This window comes from Anas platyrhynchos, chromosome 2 (genome assembly GCF_047663525.1).
Source record: "Anas platyrhynchos isolate ZD024472 breed Pekin duck chromosome 2, IASCAAS_PekinDuck_T2T, whole genome shotgun sequence".
NCBI lineage: Eukaryota > Metazoa > Chordata > Aves > Anseriformes > Anatidae > Anas > Anas platyrhynchos.
In genome coordinates, this window is record NC_092588.1 from 151,469,419 (window position 1) to 151,494,240 (window position 24,822).

At 39.0% G+C, this 24,822-nt stretch overlaps 1 protein-coding gene and 1 long non-coding RNA gene across 2 annotated transcripts in view; one reads left to right on the forward strand and one right to left on the reverse strand.

The window, feature by feature from the left end:
• Positions 1-18,196, forward strand: part of PAXIP1 (PAX interacting protein 1) — a 33,358-nt gene extending 15,162 nt beyond the window's left edge. The window contains exons 7-21 of the mRNA XM_072033841.1: positions 3,013-3,736; positions 4,579-4,673; positions 5,630-5,725; positions 6,071-6,208; positions 7,612-7,733; positions 8,282-8,466; positions 8,635-8,678; positions 10,507-10,574; positions 10,947-11,049; positions 13,480-13,648; positions 15,334-15,434; positions 16,646-16,780; positions 16,864-16,939; positions 17,485-17,544; positions 17,965-18,196. Coding sequence (XP_071889942.1) covers positions 3,013-3,736; positions 4,579-4,673; positions 5,630-5,725; positions 6,071-6,208; positions 7,612-7,733; positions 8,282-8,466; positions 8,635-8,678; positions 10,507-10,574; positions 10,947-11,049; positions 13,480-13,648; positions 15,334-15,434; positions 16,646-16,780; positions 16,864-16,939; positions 17,485-17,544; positions 17,965-17,981 — 2,133 coding nt within the window. The 3' untranslated portion in view covers positions 17,982-18,196. The remainder of the gene's footprint in view (positions 1-3,012; positions 3,737-4,578; positions 4,674-5,629; positions 5,726-6,070; positions 6,209-7,611; positions 7,734-8,281; positions 8,467-8,634; positions 8,679-10,506; positions 10,575-10,946; positions 11,050-13,479; positions 13,649-15,333; positions 15,435-16,645; positions 16,781-16,863; positions 16,940-17,484; positions 17,545-17,964) is intronic.
• A 2,809-nt stretch (positions 18,197-21,005) lies between these two features.
• Positions 21,006-21,702, reverse strand: LOC140001638 (uncharacterized). The gene is made up of 3 exons (XR_011807114.1): positions 21,581-21,702; positions 21,395-21,471; positions 21,006-21,140 (listed from the first exon to the last, which is right to left on the reverse strand). It is a non-coding gene; the product is annotated as an uncharacterized lncRNA (long non-coding RNA).
• Positions 21,703-24,822: the final 3,120 nt, after the last annotated feature.

The following is a 24,822-nucleotide window of genomic DNA, read 5'->3' on the forward strand; positions in this document are numbered from 1 at the left end:
TTATACTCAGTGCAAGGAATTATTAGTGGTATAAACACACCTAACTGTAAAGTGGATTGTGCTCCCAGAAGGGTCAGTTCTATCCTGTTCTGTTCAGCTGGGCATCATTAAGTTGTGGTACAGCATAGTCAGGACTGTGATGCAGAAGTCTGAACTTACAACTTTTTATGCCAGTCATAGTTGACATAATTGTAGCTTTTATATTGAATTTATTTTTAGCAGAGACTAAAAATCAAGAGTGTGCACTGACATAACTTGCAGCATTAAAATCCTAAGAGGTTTATGGGAAGGGAGTGTGTGTGAGAGAAGTAGGTGCTGGTAAATGTTAGACACAACTTTTGTTTAGATGACACCAAACTTGGAGGAGTTGTGGACTCGAATGAGGGTGGAAAGGCCTTGCAGAGGGATCTGGATAGGTTGGAGAGCTGGGCGATCGCCAACCGCATGAAGTTCAATAAGAGCAAGTGCCGGGTCCTGCACCTGGGACGGGGAAACCCTGGCTGCACGTACAGACTGGGCGATGAGACGCTGGAGAGCAGCCTAGAAGAGAGGGATCTGGGGGTCGTGGTAGACAACAAGTTGAATATGAGCCGGCAGTGTGCCCTGGCAGCCAGGAGGGCCAACCGTGTCCTGGGGTGCATCAAGCACGGCATCGCTAGTAGGTCAAGGGAGGTGATTGTCCCGCTCTACTCTGCGCTGGTGCGGCCTCACCTCGAGTACTGTGTGCAGTTCTGGGCACCACAGTATAAAAAGGACATGAAACTGTTGGAGAGTGTCCAGAGGAGGGCTACGAAGATGGTGAAAGGCCTGGAGGGGAAGACGTACGAGGAACGGCTGAGGGCACTGGGCCTGTTCAGCCTGGAGAAGAGGAGGCTAAGGGGAGACCTCATCGCAGTCTACAACTTCCTCGTAAGGGGGTGTCGAGAGGCAGGAGACCTTTTCTCCATTAACACCAGCGACAGGACCCGCGGGAATGGAGTTAAGCTGAGGCAGGGGAAGTTTAGGCTGGACATCAGGAAGGGGTTCTTCACAGAGAGAGTGGTTGCACACTGGAACAGGCTCCCCAGGGAAGTGGTCACTGCACCGAGCCTGACTGAATTTAAGAAGAGATTGGACTGTGCACTTAGTCACATGGTCTGAACTTTTGGGTAGACCTGTGCGGTGTCAAGAGTTGGACTTGATGATCCTTAAGGGTCCCTTCCAACTCAGGATATTCTATGATTCTATGATTCTATGATAATTACACTGGGGCATTTATTTGGATGTTCACCTGAAGGTAAAACCTTCAAAGGTGCTTGTACTCAGTACAAGCTTACAGCAAGTACTCTAAAGAAACACAAAAAGCAGAGTCGGTTGGATTTCTTGGTTCTTTGTTTCCTATATCAAAAGGAAATGCTGGCTTCCTTTTGAAACTGAGTCTTAGGTTCCTCTTCTCAGTGCCTTGAACTGTTGAAAGACTGAAACTTTGGGGTAAGGAATGAGCAGAATAGCCAAAACCCTGACTGGCTGGCCAGTGCTTTCATGCCTAAACGTCACATCACCCACAACCTAGTTGTTGCACTATAAAATCCTCTTTAGTGGCCTTGTATGGAAGTATTTTTGCATAAGTACTATTTATAGAGGTGCAAGGCAGTTGATGCAGGTGCTTTGGTTAGGCTTGGTTCTCTGGACTCAGAGAAGGGACTGACGGTAGTGTACAAGGACTGTTTTCAAGCACCCTATCCAGCTGCTGTGTGAGTTGCAGTGCTTGCTCCAGCATTTGGAGCTTTGCATCTCACAGCTGTGGATCTACCTCCTGGAGGGAGAAATGCTACTTCCACAGTTTTTTCTTTTAACTTCTCTCTGGCTGGGTTAAGCTGCATTTTGGATCCTGCTTGGGTACCAGTCCTGGGTGGGTTCTGTGTCTTAGTGTACAGTTTTTGAAAGTTGAACCAGAAATCTCTAGTGAATGGCACAGTCTGCAGTAATAAGGCGTTTGCAGCTGCAGAGATACTTTGTGAATATAGCCCTAGGATACTTCTGAAAGTTTTATCCCATTGTTTTGAAGTACCTGTCCTGAAATTCCTGTAATTTTGACTTTTGGGACGCACAACAACAATCTCTCCTAATACTGAGCCACAGGAACGTTCTTTGTGTCTGTTAATTTTTCATTATTGAATGTTTATACTCTGTTTATACTTAAGATCAATGATGGGTGATGCGTTGGTAATCATGGCTGTAATGTATGCTGTACCAACAACATCAGAGTTGCATAAATGCAACCTGAGATGTTTGGAAGTGCACTGTAAGAACTTGAGTGACCTCCGATGAAGATCTGAGGGACATCTGATGTGAGGAGGATACAGATAGTTAGCTTTGGGTCTTAGTGTCCACTCTGTGAATTATACACCAAAAAATGAAATGAAATTCCAGGTTACTTCAGCACTGAGCATAAACAAAAGCTATTATTCTTCTCAAAAACTTAGTGCTGAGCTGTATGTTGGGATTCAGTTCTAAAAATGGGACTGTATATCCCTGGATTAGGTCAAGAGAATGAAAAGTTGAATTCAGCTCCCATATTTCAAACAGTACTAATTAATGGAGGCGTTATTAGCAATATTTAAGTGAAAGAAAACAAGGCTGCGGATCTAAACTTTGAAGTTGGTGTGCCAGCAGGGATGTAAAATGAGTATGGCAGTTGATTGAGTTGATTGATACAATTACTGATGCAGTGTTAACAGTCATGATGCTATTTGAACGAATTACCAAGAATACAGGGATGGGTTTAAGTCTTAAATTTGTTAAAATGTGTATTGCATTTAATTAGACATGTAGCTCAATGCTTTTCTGTGTGCACGTCCTGTCTTTTCACTTTGAAAAAGCTATTAGCACTTGAGGATTTGCATTGAGCTCAGCAAATATTTAAGCATAAGTTTCTTTTCTTTTAAGAGAGAGATTTTCCCAGTAGTTGTTTAAATATTTTTAAAACTGAATGACAACAAAAAGATTACAAAACTAATCTTTGTTTTCTAGATATTACAATCACTTTCAGCACCTACAAAAAGTTTAGAACAACAAGTAAATCATAGCCAACAGGGACATCCAAACGCGGTGCTGTTTAGCCAAGTGAAACTAACACCAGAGACACATTTGTTACAGCAGACACATCAAGCACAGCAGCAACAGCACCATCCTCTTTTACATCTTCAACCTCAGCAACTTATGCAGCTACAACAGCAGCAGCAGCAGCAACCCCAGATCTCCCAGCAGTCCTTCCAGCAGCAACAGACTCACCAGTTTCCGCAGCAGCAGCAGCAGGTTCATCAGCAGCATCAGTTCGCACAGCAGCAGCTTCAGTTTCCGCAGCAGCAGTTGCATGCCCAGCAGCAGCTCCACCGTCCTCAACAGCAGCTCCAGTTCCAACAGCAGCATGCTTTGCAACAGCAACTTCATCAGCTGCAGCAGCAGCAGCTCCAGCAGCAACAGTTGCAGCAGCTACAGCAACAGAACCTCCAGCAACAACAGCTGCAGCATCAGCAGCAGCAAATGCAGCAGCAGCAATTGCAGCAGCAGCACCTACAGAGGTTACACCAACAGCATCAGCAACAGCAAATGCAGAACCAGGCAGCACAACACTTAACTCAGACATCTCAAGCACTACAGCACCAGGTTGCAACCCAGCAGCAGCAACACCACCACCAGCAACAGACACAACTGCAACAGCAGCCGCTCTTTGGGCATGATCCTGCAGTAGAAAGTTAGTAGTACTGCTTCTGATCCTGGAGAAAATCTCTAATGACATGGCAGGATTTGGGTTAGAACATCAAAAAGTAGTGCTGTGTTTACAGTATGTTATTGGAGGACTTCAAAACTCCATTCATAGCTCAGGACCTGTTTTGCTAAGTTTTATGCTGACAGGTGTAAGCTATAAATAAGGTGTCCAGAAATCTGAAAAGCATGAGAGCACTGAAAACTTTTTCTTTTCAAATGTATGCTTTGTGCTACTAGCATATAAGTTATGCTGTGGAAATGTTAGTCTCTGCATGGCATAGTTTTGTGTTTTTTTTTTTTTTTTTTCCTCTTTGAAAGAAAGAAAAGGGTAGGCTTTAAGAGGGGATAACAACTGTAAAGGTAGGTTAAATTCTGGAAATAATAGTAAATTAATGAGGAGGGTTCAGTATCAGATAGCGATTGTCATAGTTGACTTTGAATTCTGCTCGTTCTAGTAGAACTGAAAGCTTTTTGACTATTTTGACTATTCCTAGATGATCTATGTAAAGGAGCGTGTGTCCTGTGATTTCCTTTGGTGTCCCTTTCTCCTACCCCTTTACCCAGCTCTTCCTCCAGCAAAACAAAAGCAAATAACAAAAAAAGACCCCAGGTTCCCCACAAATAGTGGTCCAAACTGTGCCTTTAGACATCGCTGTCAGCTTCGAGATTTTGGATCCCGTTTTCTCCAAGAAAAAGCTAGCTTCAAAATTAAATGTGCTTTATAATTTGGTAATAGTGAAGATGAGTGTAGTGAATATGTTTTGAAATGAACCTTTCAGAGCTTTAAGTTTTTAATTTTCTTCTCCTTTATGTGCCAAACTATTCCAGTTCCAGAAGAATATTTCCTGCTGGGCTGTGTCTTTGCGATTGCTGATTACCCAGAACAAATGTCTGATAAACAGCTGCTAGCGACCTGGAAACGGGTAAGATTCTGCTGTATTTCCAAAAAACGATGATAACCTTACTCTCACAGTAACTAAATCCTAAAAGGAACAATTGGAAGTATTGTTCACTTTTCTTTAGGTATCATTTTGTTTAATGTTTATATTATGACTAGGGAAAAAAAGAAACGTTACTCAACTAAGGCTGACTAGAAAAAGTAGTAAATGCTTCAGACATGCAGCCAGGTTGAATTAGGTCTTTAGCCAGAACATTAACTAAAAAAGCTGTAACATTAAGTGTTTCCCAACTATTTATGCTTTTAATTAGGCAACAGTAGTACAGCAAATGTAATACAGCATTGCTTTCTATCTTTAACTTAATTGTATTAAAAGACTGTTTTTTGCATAGAATTTTGGCGTTTAGTAGGCTGTGAGGTATCCACCTGAGTGAATAAGATGAAGGAATAGAGTGTTTCTATTTTTTGCCAACTTCTATTTTTCAGAAAAATCTGATTGTATCCTTTCCTAAATGAGAGGACTTTGATGTTCTTCAGAAACTTCTGATGGATTTTATAGTTGAATTTTCCCAACAATTTTGCATAATCAAGTAAGCTGTTGACATTTTTAACAGCACTTGTGTTTATTGCTGAGATAGAATTGAATGGTTTATGAGAAATTGTTTAATAGTTATACTGCAAAAATAAAAAACAAGGTTATTTTTGTTTACATATCTTTATTTTTTTTTTCTTGCATCTTAAAAAGTTACACTTTTTGTGGTTCAATGAAAAGGTGCATACTTAATTTTGTTTTCTTCTTTTTTTTTTTTTCCCCAAAAATTCTTAAGCTACATAACAAACCTTTTTTTTTTGGGGGGGTAACTCTTCAGTGAAATGGTACAGTCTCCTAAACAGTAGACGTTGATTTCAGACTGTTTGTTTCTTAGGGTAGTTTTATAATTGTTACATATATTAGAAGCTTTAATTTGGTTCTCTTACCAGATCATTCAAGCACATGGTGGGACAGTGGACCCTACACTTACAAGCAGATGCACACATCTTCTCTGTGAAAGCCAAGTCAGTAACATGTATGCTCAGGTAAGCAAACCACTAATGTATTCATGCATGCTTTCATTGCCTTACTGGAAAGGTAAGGTTTTTTTTCTGCAATACTCCATGCTTTGATTATAAAATGTTTTTTTTTCCACTATGTGCTTTTAAAATCATTTGTAGTTTACAGTACAAGAGACTTTCATAATATGTTTCATAATTCATGTAGTAGATTTATCCCAGAGAACACTAAGGAAGATGCTGTCAGAAACAGGATCATGAAAATGTTGAGGAGGAGCAAACAATCATTAAAACAGAAGCTCTGTATTCTAGAAAGTCTAAAATAAAATAAAGATGTTTTTCAGTTTTAAAAATCTGTGCATGTCTTCATAGGCTTTAAGAGAAAGGAAGAGGTGCATAACGGCACATTGGCTGAACTCAATCTTGAAGAAGAAGAAAATGGTACCACCTCATCGAGCCCTTCACTTCCCAGTGGCATTTCCACCAGGAGGAAAGCCATGCTCTCAACATGTAAGGAAAAAACTTATTTCTAAAGAATGTTTGTTTCTTTACATGAGCAATATTAAAACATAGCTGGAAAGTACTTACCTAAAGCAAAATGCATATTTCTTTTGTCAACTGAAGAAGAGCTTCTCTTAATCTTAAAGCCCTGTGTTGGTATGGGGCATACTACCAGGTGGTTCAGAGTGCTTTGCAAGTCTTGCTGAATTCTGAGAGGTAAATATTAAACTAAACTAAACTAAATATTATTAGTTTGGTTATTATTCTCTTAAAGAAACCGAGGTAAAAATGAGTACTCAAGACATGAGTTATCTATAACAATATGATGGGAATCCAAGCCTTTTATTTCTTAAAAGCACGTCTAATATTTTATACTTATTTACACTAACACAATATCTTGAGGGTTTTTTTTGAGTATTTTTTTTATTTTTCTCAGTCAATACCTACCAAAGTTTGGACCAGATGATCTTAGAGGCCTTTTCCAACCGAAATGATTTTATGAAATACCAGAGAAGGAACCTTGTTCTGTTAGTCAGAAAAAAGGAGGTCACAGTTCCAGTAATCTGTGTTTTGGCATGTAATGAGGAGAGCTGGGAAAGTGGAAAGCTGTGGGGTGAAAAAATAAACTTGAAGCTGAATGAGACGTGTCTTGATTGAAATACAATGCAACATAAAACAAGATGCCAAACTATGTCTTGGCACTGGATCTTTGTCTTGAGTGCAGGCGTAACAGATGACAGCCTTAGTATCAGCCTTTTCTTAAAGACATGAAAAGAAACAGGGTTGGTGAAAATAGACTGTAACAGTATGCATGTGAACACAGTGGTTAACGTAGTTTATTATTAACAACAAAATCACAGTTGTTGTTTTTTAAATAAAAGGAAAGAACAGTGAAAATGAAAACTTTGTGAGACTGAGGATAAGAAAGGAAGATAATAGAATTACCATTTTGCTACCTGTGATCAGCTGGTACAGTTTATTCAGCTTCATGGCAGGTTAGAGCAGAGCACTTTTTAAAATTTTTAAATTTTTAAAAGGAGAGTAGGGGAAGTAAGTGTAAACATTTGCAACAATATAAACAGCAGCAGAAGAAAGGTTAAAGATGTATGGGAAGAAAACTAGATGGGAGCTTTTTCATAGTAAGACTTTGTAAATAGCAAAGAGTTGACCAGCAGAATGAAAATAGTTCAGACTTGGGAAGAATCAGTGCCAGAAATGTGTAATTTAAATATAAACAAACCAGTCTCTGTAGTTTGCATATCCTATAAGCCATGTTATGTATCCTACAGTGCCTGTGTACCATAGCTAAGATGCTCTATGTTTCATAGTCATGTAAGAGAAAATTGTTTTCAACAGGAGCACTTAGTAAATGCTATCTACTTTCAGTTATACCTATGTCTTTCTTTTTGTAGATAATCTCTGTGACAGGATTTGTTGATAGTGACAGAGATGACCTCAAACTAATGGCTTACCTAGCAGGTGCTAAGTACACGGGCTATCTGTGCCGCAGCAACACAGTTCTCATCTGCAAAGAGTAAGTGGTTTATCTCCACGGTGCTCACGTTCTCAGCTGCCTGTTGCCACTTAGTGTGTTTCTCAATGTGGAGTGCTCGTTACATCTCATTAAGAATGTTTAATCATTTTTGCGATTTGATAGCATTAAACTTTATGATGTTGTTTATTGAGCTAAATTACTGCACACTTACGTCTTAAATTTGGCCTACTGAAGACAGGCAAAAGAGAAGTCATTGCTTGTTTCACTCTTTGAGATTAGTAAGTGATACTGACTGCTGTATCATCTGTAAAATCTCTTGGGGTGGGGAAGGAGTAATTGTTTTTAAAATTAATTAAAATTGAATTAAATCCAGGTCTAATCTGATTCCATTTGGACTCAAGTTTTACCTGAATTGACTTTGCTTGTGCTAGCACAGAGGGCAAAAGTTTTTTCTGAGTATTTTATTTCTCTATCACAGTTAACAGCAATTAGACCAACACAGAAATACTGGTATTTAGAGTTTCTTAGTATAAATGCTATTTTACCTGTTTTATCAAATATTTTTTTCCTCATCTCTGAATATTAAGACCCAGTGGCTTGAAGTATGAGAAAGCCAAAGAGTGGAGAATACCCTGTGTAAATGCACAATGGCTCTGTGACATCCTGCTAGGAAACTTTGAAGCTTTACGGCAGATACAGCACAGCCGCTATACAGTATTCAGTCTTCAAGATCCACTTTCTCCTAGTCAACATCTAGTTCTCAACCTTCTGGGTAAGAATTCCAGTCCCTAAATCCTGTGTTCTGTAGCACGTATGTAGCACATATGTAGCACATATGTAGCACATATGTAGCACATATGTTTAATCAATAGAAGCGTGTGTGTTCTGTCATAAATAATTCTGCAGTGGTTTCACTTCTGTTGTATTCTTCACTTCCTAGATTCTTGGAGAGTTCCACTGAAGGTATCACCAGAACTTCTAATGGTATGTTGAATTCTGTACTGCTCTTTTTGTCAGATTACTGCTTAGTGTTTCTAATGGTTGAGCACGTGTGCCATATGGTGTGCACAACATACCAGAGGGGATACACACAGACCATCCATGTGCTTCAGGCTAATGTTCTATAAATCTGAGAAATAATATTTTACAGAACTAATAAACTGCATGATATTATATCAAGTTTCTTTTGAGAGATCTTCGGATTGTGCGTCACTCTTTGATTTTAAAGAAACAGACCATATAATGTTTTTAAGGTATAAAGCACTCAAAATCAGAAATAAGTTTGTTAGAATCTTGGCTACAATTTTAAATAGAATAGGTAACACAACTTAAGGGTTGAGAGTACTTTGTACTTCACCTCAGTCCATTTGTATACTCTTCAGAAAACAAAAGCTTAATAAATCTCATAACTTAATGTTCAGATCCAATTTAGAAGTATTAGTACAATGTAATTGTTTAATGATGCAGCTTCAGAAGTAGCAATCCCTTACCATGACCTGAAGTTCAAAACGATCTTCTTTCTATAGACCCCTGTGAAATTGTCATAGTCTCTTAGGTGCTTTTTTAAAACAAAATAACAACAAAAAGTTTTGTGAATGTCATATTTCCTTGAAGAAGGATGCATTGTATTAGTGGTCCACAAATACTTGAAGAGATTTTGTATGTACTATTATTAGTAGTATTTAAAATAGCTTTTTCACTAGCTCATTTTTGGATTTGTTACCTCCAGCCCTTGAGCTTACAGTGTTTGAGCTCATCTTAAAATTGGGCATCTGCATTTTTACTGTGGTCCAGTCAGACTAGTGATGGTCTGTTTTTTTTGTTTACACAGCAAACGCAGAGAACTAAGGCATCAGAAAGCTTAATTTAAGTACCTCCCGTTCAATATTTACTATATAGGAACCTTTCTTTTCCATGTGTATTTAGAATTTTGTAATTTAGATTGGAAGAGACCTCTGAAGTTAATATTGTCCAGCTTCCTACGGGACACCTACATACGAACAAGGTGATTTGGTAACAGAAAACACTGGGCATGTGAAAGGGTCAGATGAGGTACTTCACTGCCTTCTACAGCAGACAGTTCTTTCCATCCTGAGATTTAAAGTTTGGGGTCCTCATGTGAGGACATCTGTCTGTCAGATGGTGTTGATGCAATTTACTTTTTGCATTTTCATAGTGTAGTTGGAACATCTGTCAAGAAGAAAGTGCTTGAGCTTTTCTTGCCAGCTGCTTTTACTAGTGATTGTCTAGCATAAGACTACAGGTTTCTGAGAGTGGGGAGCAAACCCCCATGGGGGACTGAGCTAGTACAGAGGGAGGAAGGAGTGCCTATGCAGCGCATACCCGAGCATCCACTGGAGCTTCTGTTTCTGTAAATAGGGAACTTGAGGTTTTAAAATACAGGTGCTGCTATTTTCTGTTGATAGAAAATATTTCTGTTGATATATAAGTTCCTGGAAGACTACTGTAGCCTTCATGTATTTAACAAATACACAGGGTTTTCAGTCTCATTTATTTATTTGGTTTTTCAAATAATGGTAATCAGCTTTATTTAAAAGGGGGAAAAATGTTTGGCATTCAGTTAAATGGTTGTATAACTTTGTGGAGAAGCTTTGGTTAGTGCTCAGCTTTGCTATTGAGTCAGCTGTGTAAGCAGTCACTGCACCAGTACACATTTGGCAGTACATCCTTCTCATTTGTGTATTTTTCAAAGTATAGTCTTAGAACATTGGTGCACAGTTGTCCTGCTTTAAAGTCAAAATAGGGTTCTAGGCTCAATTCAGATGTAAACATGTAGATGCTCTAATTTCAGGGTGTGAGGTTGCCTTTGAAACCAAAGCAAAATGAACCCAGTCTTCAGCCATCTTCCAAAAGAGCACGGTAAGAACAGTCAGTGCCAACAGTCCTTAATTTACCTTTCCACAGAACTGTCAGCTGCACATCAGCCTGGTTCCATCCTGTACACTGCTAATTGCAGTAACTAGCAAGATTTTTTGCATATTGCCAGCTACTCAAGTGGCAGGAATAGAAGAATGAGAATGGAGTAGTAAGAGAACACGGAGAGAACAGAATTGGGAGAAAATGTTCTGTTCTCAGCATAACAGTTTTTCATCCAGAAGACTGATCCTGCCTAATTCTCATTCATCTGAGCATTTTTATTGCTAAAAGTTGCAGAGAGTGAGTTTATCTGCTTTTAAAAAAATGACTTCTGGCCCAAACTTCACATTCTGCTGTATTTCACATATCTTGTAGGATTGAAGACCTACCGCCACCTACTAAAAAGCTCACCCCAGAATTGACACCGATGGTACTCTTCACAGGATTTGAGCCTATGCAAGTTCAACAGTACATCAAGGTGACTTTTTTTTTTTCACTTAACCTCATGTGAACTACATGGATTTTTTTTTATTTTTTATTTTATTTTTTCATGGACATTGAGTTCTTACAAAGTAAGACTTGATTAGCCTGTATCTAATAGGATGGATAAAAACCTACACTTACTGGGGCTGAGATCAGTCATTTATGTGGACTGAGTTTTATTTGGTAACTGTTCTGCTGTAGTGTACTTCCTGTTTCTCTGCTACTGTTCTTTGTTCCGTAAGATGGTTTTAAAAGGCAAAGAGGCCCCTTACACATTTTTTTTTTTTAATAAGTGAACTTCATGGCCAAATTTAGGTGAGGAAAGTAGTGATTGTTGTGCTGGGTAAGACTCAAGCTGCTTCAAGTGTTATTTATTATCTGTTGTTATCTGTGATGCCAAATGTTTTGAAGGAAGTTGATGACAAAGCTTATGGCAGGCATGAGATAATGCATTCCCAGGGAGATTCTGTTCCCTAATAAATCTCTCCCAGAACTTACCTCTAAATAATTTATAACATTCTTTTAACGATATAAAAATCCAGTCATTCCTTGAACCTTAATAAGTGCTAAATATTTGGTCAAAAAGAAGAAATTCTCATTTATTTGTCGCATATCGGCTGAGGTTTGTGGCACACTGTTACTGTCCGTTTTTTTAACTGCTGACTTCAGTAGGGCATGAAAGATCCTGCCACTTGTGCCTACTCCAGTTAATCGAAAGTAAAGGAGGACTAGTTTGGGTCTACTATGCTTCTTAGGAACATGCATCACTTAGGCATTCTCCAAATAACCTAATTTCTTTATTATACCTAGGGTTGTTTTTAAAGTAGTTGGAATCTGTAGTCTTTTTCCCTTAAAATGTTTGCATTTCAAGCTTGATTTTTAATATTTTGAAATATAAATTATTTTTCTGTATATCTCAGTAAAGTTCCAGTGACAGCTCCTTATTTTGTCACGTTGGTACCAGGTTTATTATACGAAGAATCAAAGAATCTGATTTTATTACAGCTATGGCTCACAAGCACATAAATAAATTTCAGCCTCAAGTCTTGTGAATTTGAACCAAACTTATCTGTGATGATACCATTAAGATTTTTCAGAGCTTGAATACCTTACTGGGGCTGGATACTTCCCATTTTCTTGAGCTGGAGGGGTAGTCTCTTCTGTATATCCAAAGGGCTCCTTAAGCATTAGAGTAGAAATCTTACAAGATCTGCGCTCATAGCAATACAGTGTTTGAGGTGAACATGTGTTAAGGATGAAAATAATAGCTTTTGCCTTTTGTAGGTGTACAAGTTTAGTATTCACAATGTGTTTATGCATACTCTTCAGGAGATAAACAGTGAAGAGGTTCAGTGTCACGGAATAGTGCTTTTGTGTATCACCTTGATGCAAACCAGCATTTAACCAGCACAGTAAGAAAGAACTGAAAATGTTGTCCCTATGTATCCTACTTCTTCATTGTTCCCAGAGCAGTGGTGTACAGAGGGAAGCCGGAGATCTTCCTGGGCTTCTAATACACGCAGTAGGCCTCTTGCTTTGGTGACTCCAGATGACTGCTGTACTAAAAACACCGCAGTGTGTTAAATATTTATGCTTTAAAATAGTTCTTTCTGATTTTTAATTTATTCAAACAAAATACTTATAAAATCAGTAATCTTTAACGCATAGATAATGAAGGTGGACACCTTCACTAAAGTACTTTTGGATGTTTTCATTGTTAGATTTTTTTATCAGAGGAAGCACTCTAATTCCTTCTGTAATTTGATATGCCTTACCAGTTGATCAGTTGTGTTACTAATCCTGTCAGATAATGATTTGTATCTTAGTTGACAAGCTGCCAACTGTGATGAGACAGTTTGGGTAGGGTAGTTTAAACCTAGAAAAAAACGATAGTTAATACCATCTAAAATGCATAGGGAACAATGCATGGAGAACTAATGTATTTAAAAAATATATGTTCTTCAAAGAAAAAATATTATCATGAAAAAAAGAGTAGCAAAATTAAGTTTACCATAGCTACAGTATATATTATATCTTCCGTAGAGGAAAAGAGCAAAAATTTCAAATTTTCTGCCTATTTAGGCTTAATAGCATGTTTCAGTTCAAAAACAAAACAAAACAAAACAACAACAAAAAACTGATTTGTATCTTAGGGTTATTTTATTGTTTAAAAAAATAAAGCTGCAGACTCAGAATGTAGCTCTCACTCTAGCCAGATAGGTGTCTGGAAACACCTGGGTTTTCCATGGCAGTAAATTCTGCCTTTTAATCAGCTTTAATAAAGGAATTACTGTAATACGAAACTCTCCTATGTTTACTATTTCATTGGGAGCTTAATTTTAAACTGTTATCATTCCACTTTTTTTTTTTCTTACAATTTGTAAAGGACTGTTTCATTCTGATCTGTATTTTGCATAACTTTCAGAAACTGTATATCCTGGGAGGCGAAGTAGCAGAATCAGCCCAGAAATGCACCCACCTCGTTGCCAGTAAAGTGACCCGCACTGTCAAGTTCCTGACAGCAATTTCTGTAGTCAAGCACATAGTCACTCCAGAGTGGTTAGAAGAGTGCTTCAAATGCCAGAAGTTTGTTGGTAAGTTGAACTGGTACCTACAATAAACTTAAGGCTGGTTGATTTAGGTGTGTGAATATAGCCTAAGTATTGCTTTGACTTCAATTTTCATGTCTCTTGCCAGTTTTCTAAAGAATTCAGTTTTACAAAACACAGATTTTAAAGTCTGCAGCAAGTCTGACCTCTATAGTTCATAACCCAGGGAGAATTAAGTATAAAGTTTAAACAATTACTCTAGCAGATAGCCTTCTACCACAAATGAAATACAAACTATGTTGGCATGGTTAAATAAAGCTGTCACAAGAAGAAATGATGTATACATTTTCACTAAGTTCTTGTTCCTCTGTAACATTATGTTGCACATAATTTTCATTTGATTTTTTGATTTAATCCAGTTTCTTTCCATTAAGGAAAGTAAAGCAGTATCTTTTTTTTTTTTTTTTTTAGAGTGGTTAATAAATAGTTGGATATTGTTAAGCAGTCTGTCTTTCTGATGTAGCCATTTATAGATCTTATCTGTGATTACTTTTTAAGCCCCAAATGTTTTTGCTTTCAGTAATTCTTCTGAAATGTAAATTGTAAAGAAATAAGCCACTGTTGGAAATGCATACAAGAATTCATTTAAATAATAAAACAAATTAATTTAGCTCTGCAACTGTGTTGGAATATATCAACTTTATTTTTGCACTTTTCTGTTGACAGTTGAAAATAACAAAATAGATGGTTTAGGTTGATTTGACAAGGAAGCTGTGTCTGAAGAAAATCTTTTTAAAGGCTGATTACTTGTTTTATGATTGTTTTATGCTTTTTATGTAATTTGTTTGAAAGGAGCAAACTAAATTGCTGCCTAACCATCACAAAGATTTAAATCAGTGGATAATTAACCAATAAATTAGCAAACATTTTTATTAATCTGGAGACGGCAACGTGCTTGGTTCAGCATCAGTGAACTGAAAAATCAATCCATTTGAAAGCTATTAGCAGATAAATAAAGCCTGGGGATTTATAAGAACGACTGTTTTGATCTAGTACTTGAAATACTTCACTTGTCTACCGAAATTTAGTAGATCTGTAGTTAATAGGCTGCCTTCACTTTTATACATGGTGCAACGATGGAAAACACAGCAATTGTTTGGAAGAATCATCCCATTGATGACCTATTTTTTTTTATAGAAAATTACAAATACCATCTCTTGCAAGTTATCAAAATTGTGTTTGGGAAGATGAGTTCTCCGTACAATATATCTTTTTCTCCTTAAACTTAGATGCTTTGAGCTAAATCTAATTTGGAAATATTTTTAACCTGCCTTTTTGTGAAACAGCGAAGCTAAGGCCAAAATCCCATCCCAAATTAAAAAGAAAGTCAGCTGAGTAACAGGAAAAAGGGAAATAGGTTGAAAGTTTGCTCTGTTAATGCTGCGTGAGGGCTTAGTGACAGTTTCTGGGTAAGTTGCACCAGTAAGTTAGAAAAGGAGACTTTATGGGACAGTGGCTGTTGCTGGATACGCAATTGTAAAACACAATTTATTCTCCAAGTAATGGTGGGTCATCCTCACAAGGAGCCTAACAGAAGGGGTACTATCATTATGTAAAACTTATGTTCACCACTGTGGTCAATCCACTACCAGTGTCTTCTAATCAGAGTAGCTCCTATATTATGCTGCTGGTTTTGTCTTTCTGGTCTTAACATTTTTTGTGTTTTTCAGACGAGCAGAACTTCGTGCTGCGGGATGCTGAAGCTGAGGTGCTTTTCTGCTTTAGTTTAGAAGAGTCCCTAAAGAGAGCACAAGTGGCTCCACTGTTCAAGGTACACAGTTTAAGAAGGGCATTTAAATGCTTGAAGCTTTTCAACCTACTTTTTTCAGCACTGGGACAGCAACAGCTTTTGTAGCTCAGGACAATAAAACAGTCTAGCATATAACACGTCATATTTGTTACAAATTCTGGTTTTGTCTTAATGCATATTTTCTACATAAGCATTTTTGCATCTGAGTGACTGGATCCTGTACCTGGTAACAAAATATGCTCAGTGTATAAAACCAGTATTTGTTCTTTTACAAAATGCCACTTACAGAGAGCACTCTTTTTTTTTTTTTCCACTCTGAATGTCCTGGTGTTTGAAGAACTTGCCTCAAAAAATGGGAGCTGAGAGTGTGCATTTCAGCCTCAGGAAGTTTAACTCTGATTTTCCTTGAATAGTGCACTTAGCACCAGGCAGTTTGCTAGGATCGTGCGTGGTCGTTTTCATGCCTCCGATTGAATTTATGCCGCTTTGCGGAGAGATATGTGAAAATATAAGTTGCTAGAGATTCTTCAGCCTAATTGAATTAGAGTCTTTCTGAGGCAAACCACCTAAAAATGTATTTTCACAGCCGTTAATGAATAGGCATCTTTGTGTTTTATTAAATCTAAGTGTTACATTTCACTCATTTTTACAGTCTAGCAAGTCTTGCAGTTTAGCAAGAACTTTTTTATACCTAGCTGCTAAACACAGAGATAATCTACTTTGTGATCTGTTCACCTATATCAGTCTCAATCAAGTAGCATTCTTTTTGGTCACGAGGTAATGTATGTAATTAATGTATTATGATGTTAATTTAAAAAATGAAAGCTTTAATTAAAAGAACTAAAAGCTTTTTTTGCAGCCCTCTAGGCATCCCTATACTTGAAGAAGCATTATTGTTCTTGCATGTCTTGCCAAGTTGCAGTTAATATATATGTGTATATATATATTTTAATTGTAGTTTAACCAATGGTCATTTGATGGTTTCGTGGTTGTTATTTTAAGGGTTATGAAATAGGCATACCCAAATTAGTCAAATTTATCAAAATTGCAGATTTATCCCTCCAGGGAAAGCAGATCAGTGGTAATTACAGACAGCTCATCAACTGTTGGACTTCTTGCTATAGGCCACTATAAATTGTTTCCATGATTGCATGAGTCACGCAAAAATTAAATGTACTACTGAAATCAGTTAAGAAAATAAGGCTTTCTTATTCTTTTGTTTCTCTTTTTAGGGAAAATTCTTCTACATTACACCTGGTATTTGTCCCAGTCTTTCCACCATGAAAGCTATTGTGGAATGTGCAGGAGGAAAAGTGTTATCTAAACAGCCTTCTTTTCGAAAACTCATGGAGCATAAGCAGAATAAAGTACGTACAGTGTTGCTTTCTGAAACTTACTAATAATATCTTGCTGTATTACTCTGAGCTTACAATTACTTTCTTTCATTTAGAGTTTGCCAGAGATAATCTTGATTTCCTGTGAAAATGACCTTCACTTATGTCGAGAGTATTTTGCTAGAGGCATAGGTATGTATAAGCAATTGATGTAATTTGAACAGTATTGAATATTTTTCTATTATTTTACAAGTTCAGATGCCTGTTGAACATTTCAGGTACTAGTAGAGGGGTATGTGTTTGATCCTGCATGGAGAAGTCTGAGGCAGCATTTTCCTAGGTGTTTGTAGTAGGGATATTTTCCAGCCAGGTCAGCACAAATCTCTGGTGGTGGGCTTGAGCTTGGGGTTTTGGCACTGGATGATGCAAGATTAATTCTCATTATTTATCAGCTTAGTTAAAGATCTGTTTTTTTATTTTATTTTTTTTTCCACTTCAACTGCTTTTACTTCATTGTAGAGCCCACAAACATACTGTGTTCACTAACAAAAGGGTACAACTGGGAAGCCTGATAATGTGGCATGAAGTGTGGGATGGCTAACAGCAGGGCAGTGGTAGTGGTAGGACCATATTCTGCACAAAGAGCAGAAAGGTACTGAATGGCACCTCTTAATGCATCTGCAGAAGGAAGAACGTCTTCATATGGTGTAAACTATGTATGTTTTCAATATTTCCAGATGTCCACAATGCCGAGTTTGTCCTGACCGGAGTACTTACTCAAACACTGGATTATGAATCATATCCTTTTTTTTGTAAAGGCTATCAGCTGCCTAAGGAAATGTGATTTACTACAAAATTTCCTGAATTAGGAGCTAACTACTTACTGTTTTTTGGTATGTATAATGTTAACTTGATAAGAAAGTAGCTGAAACCCAGAAAACTAGTTTAATTTCAAAGCAGAATTACTTTTTGATTTGAAAAATAAATAATGCTTCAGTGGAGGGGGGATTCAGGGTCACCAGAAAGTACCGGGAGAAGAATATTAAGCAATGGGGGGAAAAAGACTGTCACGAAGGAAAATGTCACATGTGATTTGCATATGACAAAAACAGCTTTTAACTGGTTGATAAATGCAGTGTAGGACCAGTAAGGGTTCTATGTCTTTATGGGTGTGTTTTATAAAAGTTTCTTAATGTTGTTCTTCCTTAACAAGCATACATATAAATTTACTTGATGGATAGTAAAATGCCTTACTGCTTCGGAGTCCTTGGAGCATTAAATCTAGCTGTTCAGCCATTGTACAAAGTAACTAAAACTTCCTGTGGATGCTGTTTTCCAGCTGTTTACCTAAGGATGAAGAGCAGTTTAAAGCAGGAAAGCAAAAATCAACTGCATCTTTTTTAGGATGTGTAATTTTATTATGAGGAAACATAATTTACTATGTTTTGTATGATACTACCCTTTTAAAAGAGCCCACTTTAGGTATCATGATTAGCCAGTTTTTAAACATTTTAGCATAAATGATGGTACTTCAGCCAAAAGTGTAATTTGGATGTAAAAATAAAAGGGCTTGCTGTCTATTAAATTATGGATGTTGAAGATGAAAATGTTTTGTACTTTATTTTTATTTCTTATACTCTATTTTCTTTTATATTGATATTTTGCCCACATTTTAAATAAATGTACTTTTAAATGTTTTACTCTATATTTTAGTGGTGGTTCATTCTTTTTGAATAATGTGCAACAATGGCACTCTGGTAAGAGTAAATTACTCAAATCTTTTTCCAAGCAATGTAAAATTATTTTAAGCTTATTTTACCAGGTATGTTTTAATATATAAAAATCCCAGTGCTTTATAAGGGAAGTTGTTGTAAGTGTGTAAGTGTGTTTTTACTTAAACAAAGGAATAGCTTGAAGGCAGGAGAAACTATAACCTCACATATTATGCTGTTGTGATAAGTTTTGTTTGTATAGCGAGTTTTACTAAATAAATATTAAAAAATCAGTTTCCCCCATCTATATTCAGTTGTTTTTCGTAATACACACACAGTTCTCATAATCTGACTTTACGTTTCGACCAGTTTAGATTCTAGTAGATGAAAAGTCACACTAAAAACGTTTCTTCTTTGATCAGCAAGCCATTAAACTTTAGTGGGGGTGTGCAGATATTCACTTGTCTGCATAGTATCAAGTGTATCATATCACCTCGTGAACCATTCAAAGAACGATTCAAAATGAAGGATAAAAAATACTTTAAACAACAGCTTATCACACTTTTTTCTAGCATTTTGTATTTCTATGCAGAACTATTTTGCAGGGAAGATTTTTCAAACAGTCGCATTAAACTGAGATAAGGAGCTATTTTTAGCTTATGCAAAGCTTTCTACAGAGAAGTTATTAATTTCAAATCTCATTTGTGTTATGGCTTAAAATGTAAATCCACCTGATATTTGACCACTGTTTCTGTTGCCTTTTTTCCCCATGCCTCAGTTCAACAAGGTGCTTAAGCAAATGACAGATTCAAGCTGTAGGAACACAGTGAGTGTAAATTTCAAGATGAGTGAAGTCCCGCAGAGGTCAGTACTGTGCCTGTTGCCTGTTAGTGCTGGCTCTGGCTTCCTCAGCTATCCTCATTTACTCCTGCATTCGCCATTTCTATTGTAAGCAGTAAGGGGCTACATAATAACAGCAATTTCAATCCCCATGACCTTTGGTAAGGTGACAAAATGTAGTAAATGAGATTTTCATACTTTGGCTTAAGATGTTTTTAGATGCGTTGGTGGTTAAAAAGGTGTAGTGCAGGGTGGGAGGAAACAGTACTTTTTCCCAAATGCCATTTATTTGTAACTGCAGAGCTATGTTTCCTCAGTGTGATGTTCAGCTATCCATAACTGCTTCCTTTTCATTATGAGATTAAGAAAAATCTCAAATGTGGAGACCTGAGGATGGAAGCTGATATTTTTTTTTACACTTCTTTAAAAAAAAAAAAAAAAAAAAAAAAAGGAAAGATGGAATGCAGTGGGAGTTCTATTAGCTGATGAGCTGTGTATATAACTTAAAACATTCAGACACATATGGCTGTTATGCCCTCTTTACTGTCAGTTGAGGGGGAGCATACCTCTAAAACCTAATTTAATTAAAGACCTCTGCAGAGATCACTTCTCTTAACAGTTTAGCAAGTTAGCTTGGTTATCCACACCTTTTAAAGAATATTAAAAATACGTGAGATGAACTGTACCCTAAAAAAATTCAACAATGCAGTGCATACACACTATTATTTTATTGGAGAAAAAGGTATACTTTCTTGTCTTCAAATACATTTCAGAATGTGTAATACTGAATTAACGTAAATCTGTGTTAATCTCTGTATGGCTTGAGACTTTCTTCATTATACTGATTACCAGCGTGCAGAAAGTTTTTGGTGCCTTTTCCTTTAAAAACAGGTATCAGCTGTTGTAGCTTTTGAACTTTGGAAATGTTGTGATACACAAAACTTCTTACCTTGAATAAACACTTTTTACTTGTCAAGCATTCAGCATATCTCCTGTGTATCTTGCAAACAATGGATTGCCATATCCAGTGTAAATGCTGGTTTGAGAAAGAGTTGAATATGATGCATACAATGAGTTGGCAGGGATGTTTAACTGTGAGTAGGATCGATCACAAGGCATACAACTTTGCACCACTGGTTTCGAGAAGCTAACAAGACCTGCTAAGACAGCTCTTGGCAGAATGAAACATTTCACTGAGGGGAAGAAAGGCGGAGAGAAACCAGATTTGAACGTGTTAGAAGTTTCTGTCTGGGCAACATAAGCTGCTAGACTCCATTAGGCACTTACCCCTCAGTAATGATTCTCACCTTTTTTGGGATTAACTTGCACATTTTCCACAATCAAGGAGTGTGGAGGATACATAGCACCTTTGCCAAAGCCTACTACAGTTAAGAGACGTGTGAATGCAATAGCATCTGAAAGGTAAATTTCCTTTTTATGAGAACTATCCAAAATGCTGTCAGATACTGCATAGTGAAGCTTGGAGAAAAGCAAATGCAATCATGGAACAAATGAACCCTGTGGGAAACATAAGTGGTAACGCATCTGTTTCATCATCAGTGGAGACAGTGTGTTTATTTAGCCAACATACAAGTATGACTGATTTGATTAACCTTTCAATTAGAGTAAAAAACAGAACCTGCCAAGAAAAAGTCTTTCAAGAACCACAGGAGCTGTCCAGAGCCAACTGGCTTGCACAGATGTTACTGTGCCTGTGATTAGTTGGTAGAGGAAGGGTTTGATGAAGTGTTCTGATACTAGGTTGCTGTTATGAACTCGCTTTTCCTTTAGTGGAAGATTATAATGCTCAAGTGTCCTTGTTGATCCTGCCTCCTTTACATCTTAGAGGAAAAAACAAACAAAAAAAGCAAGAACAAACAAAAAATGTCAACAAAAACCTTGCAGAAACATTGCTTGCAGAAACATTAGGTCTACAACATAAGCTTTTTTTTTTTTCAGTAGTTTTTTGTTTTTTGTAGAAAACCTTTGTTGATATATCAGTTATTTAAATGTAAATAGGTGTGAAACATGGTTTTGATAGCAGAGACATTCCCTCAGTTTAGATGGACGTTAGAAAGATTTGTTCTCCACTCACCATCCTGCAGCTTTCCTTGCCGTCTGTCATGAGGTGGAATTGTGGAACACAACCATAGAGGTCAGGCTGGAAGAGACCTGTGAAGGTCCGGTCAATATTTTAAGGATGGAGATTCCACAACCTCTGTGGGCATCCAATTTCTGTCTTTTGCTACTGCCAAGGTAATAAATAAAACCATCCTCATACCTAATCCGACTGTCCAGTGTTCTATGAGTCCCTCTCATTCCGTGCCTGTGCATCTCGAAGAGTTTGTCTTCTTTCCACCCTGTAGTTGTGGACAGCAGTAAGCCAGTCTGTTCTTCAAGGCTGAGCAGACCCCTCCTGGCAGCCCAGGCTGCCCCCAGCCCCATCCAGCCTGGCCTTGGGCACTGCCAGGGATGGGGCAGCCACAGCTCCTCTGGGCAGCCTGGGACAGGGCCTCACCACCCTCTGAGTGAAGGATTTCCTGCTAATATCAAATCTAAGCCCACCCTCTTTCAGTTTAAAGCCATTCCCCCTTGTCCTATCACCACACCCCCTGCCCAAGAGTCCCTCCCCAGCTCTCCTGCAGCCCCCTTCAGGCCCTGGCAGGCCGCTGTGAGGTCTCCCTGGAGCCTTCTCCTCTCCAGGCTGAACAACCCCAACTCCCTCAGCCTGGCTCCACAGCAGAGGTGCTCCAGCCTCTGAGCATCCTCGTGGCCTCCTCTGGACTCACCCCAATAGCTTCCTGTCCTTCTGTTGGGGGCCCCAGAGCTGAGCTCAGGCTCCAGGTCCGAGGTCAGACTCGAGGACACGGTTGGCTTTCTGGGCTGCAGGCACAAGTTGCTGGCTCATGTCGAGCTTCTCATCCACCAGCACCCCCAGGTCCTTCTCCTCAGGGCTGCTCCCAATCCATTCTCTGCTCAGCCTGGATTTGGGTTTGAGATTGCCTCAGCCCAGGTGCAGGACCTTACACTTGGCCTTGTAGAACCTCGTGAAGTTTGCCCAGGCCTACCTCAGGCCTGTCCAGGTCCCTTTGCATCCGTCTCTTCCCTCCATTATGTTGACCATCCTGAGTGTGACCATCCAGCCAGTTCCTTACCCATCCCGTGCTCCATCCATCACATCCACGTGGCTCCCATTTAGAGATGAGGATATCACAGGGGACAGTGTCAAATGCTTTGCACAACCCCAGGTCAATGATGTTGGTTGCTCTTCCCCTATCCACCACTGCTGTAACCCCACTGTAGAAGTCTACCACATGCTACCCCAATCACTGTGACCTGTCAAAGATCATCAAAAGGGGCCTTACAGAGACAGCAGCTGTCACCTTCAGATGTGTCCTATAAATGTATGTAGGACCAACTAGCTTAAGTTGGCTTCTTCTGTGGGTAGTGCAGTGTCCCCAAGCACTCTGCTGGTAGTCCCAAGAGCCCAGGAGGTCTCAGGTGAACTCATAATCTGTGAAATGAGTAAAAAGGCACTGGGCACCTCAGTCTTTTTCATGTATTTTCAACACCTTGCCACGTCAAGCAGCAGACTTTCTTCTTTCTCCTTTCCCTTTTTACCACTGATGCTTTTACAGAAGCCTTTCATGCTGCCCTTCACATCTCCTACTGGTTTCAACTCAGGCTGAGCTACTCCTGAATAAAAATTAACTGCACAGCTCAAGACGTGTAAAACAGTCGAGGGGAGCAGACGAGCACCGTGGCGGATGTGCTTGGGAAGGTTGTGGAAGTTTGCTCTTTATGCAGCTGCACTGTTAAAAGATTCATCAGACGTTTTCTAAGCACAGTTTAGTTGGTTTATCACACCTCGGGGCAAGAAGACAAGAAGACAGCTCTGTTGATGCTTATATATTTTATGTTCGAAAAGCACGTTGACTTAACAGGAGGTTGGGCTGATACGTGTAGGAGTTTCCTTTTTTATGGAGGGGAATTGTGGTTCAGAGAGAAGTTAGCCCTGGGAGCAGTGAGGCAGAGGATGAAGTACAGGTTAGCTAAATTCAAAGTCCGCATCTTGACAGTCAGTCAAAACTCATTCCCTTTCTCCTTTCTTCTGCCTTTCTGTGCTGCCTGCAGGAAGAGGAAAGGAAAGAAGTAGCCAAGCAGCAGAGCTGAGGCATGGCTACAGAAGAAACAGAGAGCACATGAAAAGCTGAGGCTCACTGCACAGAGCACTAATATGTACAAACTACTCAAGGGTTTAATTTTAAGTACGTTTTCTTAAAATTGCTATGGAATAGTGGTACTGAATATAACAATGTTAATAAGGACATTGCAGGTGTTTGTCCCTACCTTCAGGGCTGTGAGACCAAGTGAGGCTCTCCCCAATATGATGCCAACATCGTTACTGGGCTGCCTGGCCAGGATTTTGGGAAAAAGTTTTCTCTGAAATGCAGCAGGCTCCTCTCAAGGGAAGGGCACGCTTGAGGAGCTCCGCAGCGGGATAGAGGCACACTCCCTGGAGGAAGCCAAGTGGAGAGAGGCTGTTTGAGCCCTCAGGAGATGTTTGGAGCTCTGCCAAGGGAATTTTAGCCAACAGAATATGTAGCCAGACAGTTGTGGAGAGTGAGTGAAGCTTGGAAAGATGCTCCCACCCTTGTCAGTAAGGTCCTCAAGCAGTGTTTTGTCAGAAGGATGCCCTGCTGTGTCTACCAGGGAGAAAGCACAGTGATCTGGGGACACTCCAGATCAAGTACAACTTTGGATGTGTCTGCCTAGTACATCTCCTCACAGTGAGCTACCTTTTAAGCTGAAAAGGCCAGATTTTATAAGCATATCAAATACGGCACTTTTGAATGAAGCAGCTCCATCAAAGAGGAGGGAGATAAAACAGAGCTTTATGGCTATGACCTACGATCCTTGTCTTCCATGCAAAGAGGCTTTGAGAGAGAAGATTTTGAGACTTTGAGAGGGAAGACAGAGAGAAATGGCTTTGTCAGCAAAGCTCTGCATTTCAGCTCAGTGAAGCCAGCAGCCTTCCAGCCTGGAGCAGAAGGACGAGGTGCTCAGAGCGATGCCAACCAGGAGAGCGGGTGAGGGCAGCTAGCTTCTTCTCTGAAGAAACACGTGAGCACTTCAAACCTACTCAGAACCATCTGTGTTCTGCTTGAGAGGTAAATGCCATTTGAAGCAAAAAACAAAATAATAATAATTAAATAAATTGTACTTTCAAAAAAAAGTAATGTATTTGTTCTGCTGCCTCTGATCAGTCCCTAATACCTGTGGGATGCTGCTTGCAGCACGAAGAGCAGCTCTCATTTCTGCCTGTGCTCTTCCTCCTGGCCTCACGTGAGCATGGGGGCATGGCATGGTTTTGGGAAGGAAATTAAGTGGTTTGGCCCTGAGCAAGCCCTCTGGTGTGTATGTGCAGGCTGGAGAAGCACCTCACCATGAACGTCCCCCTGTGCCTCTTGTTCACAGCTCCTCTGTCGCGGTCAGCAGAGACCGATGTGGCTTCATTTCCTG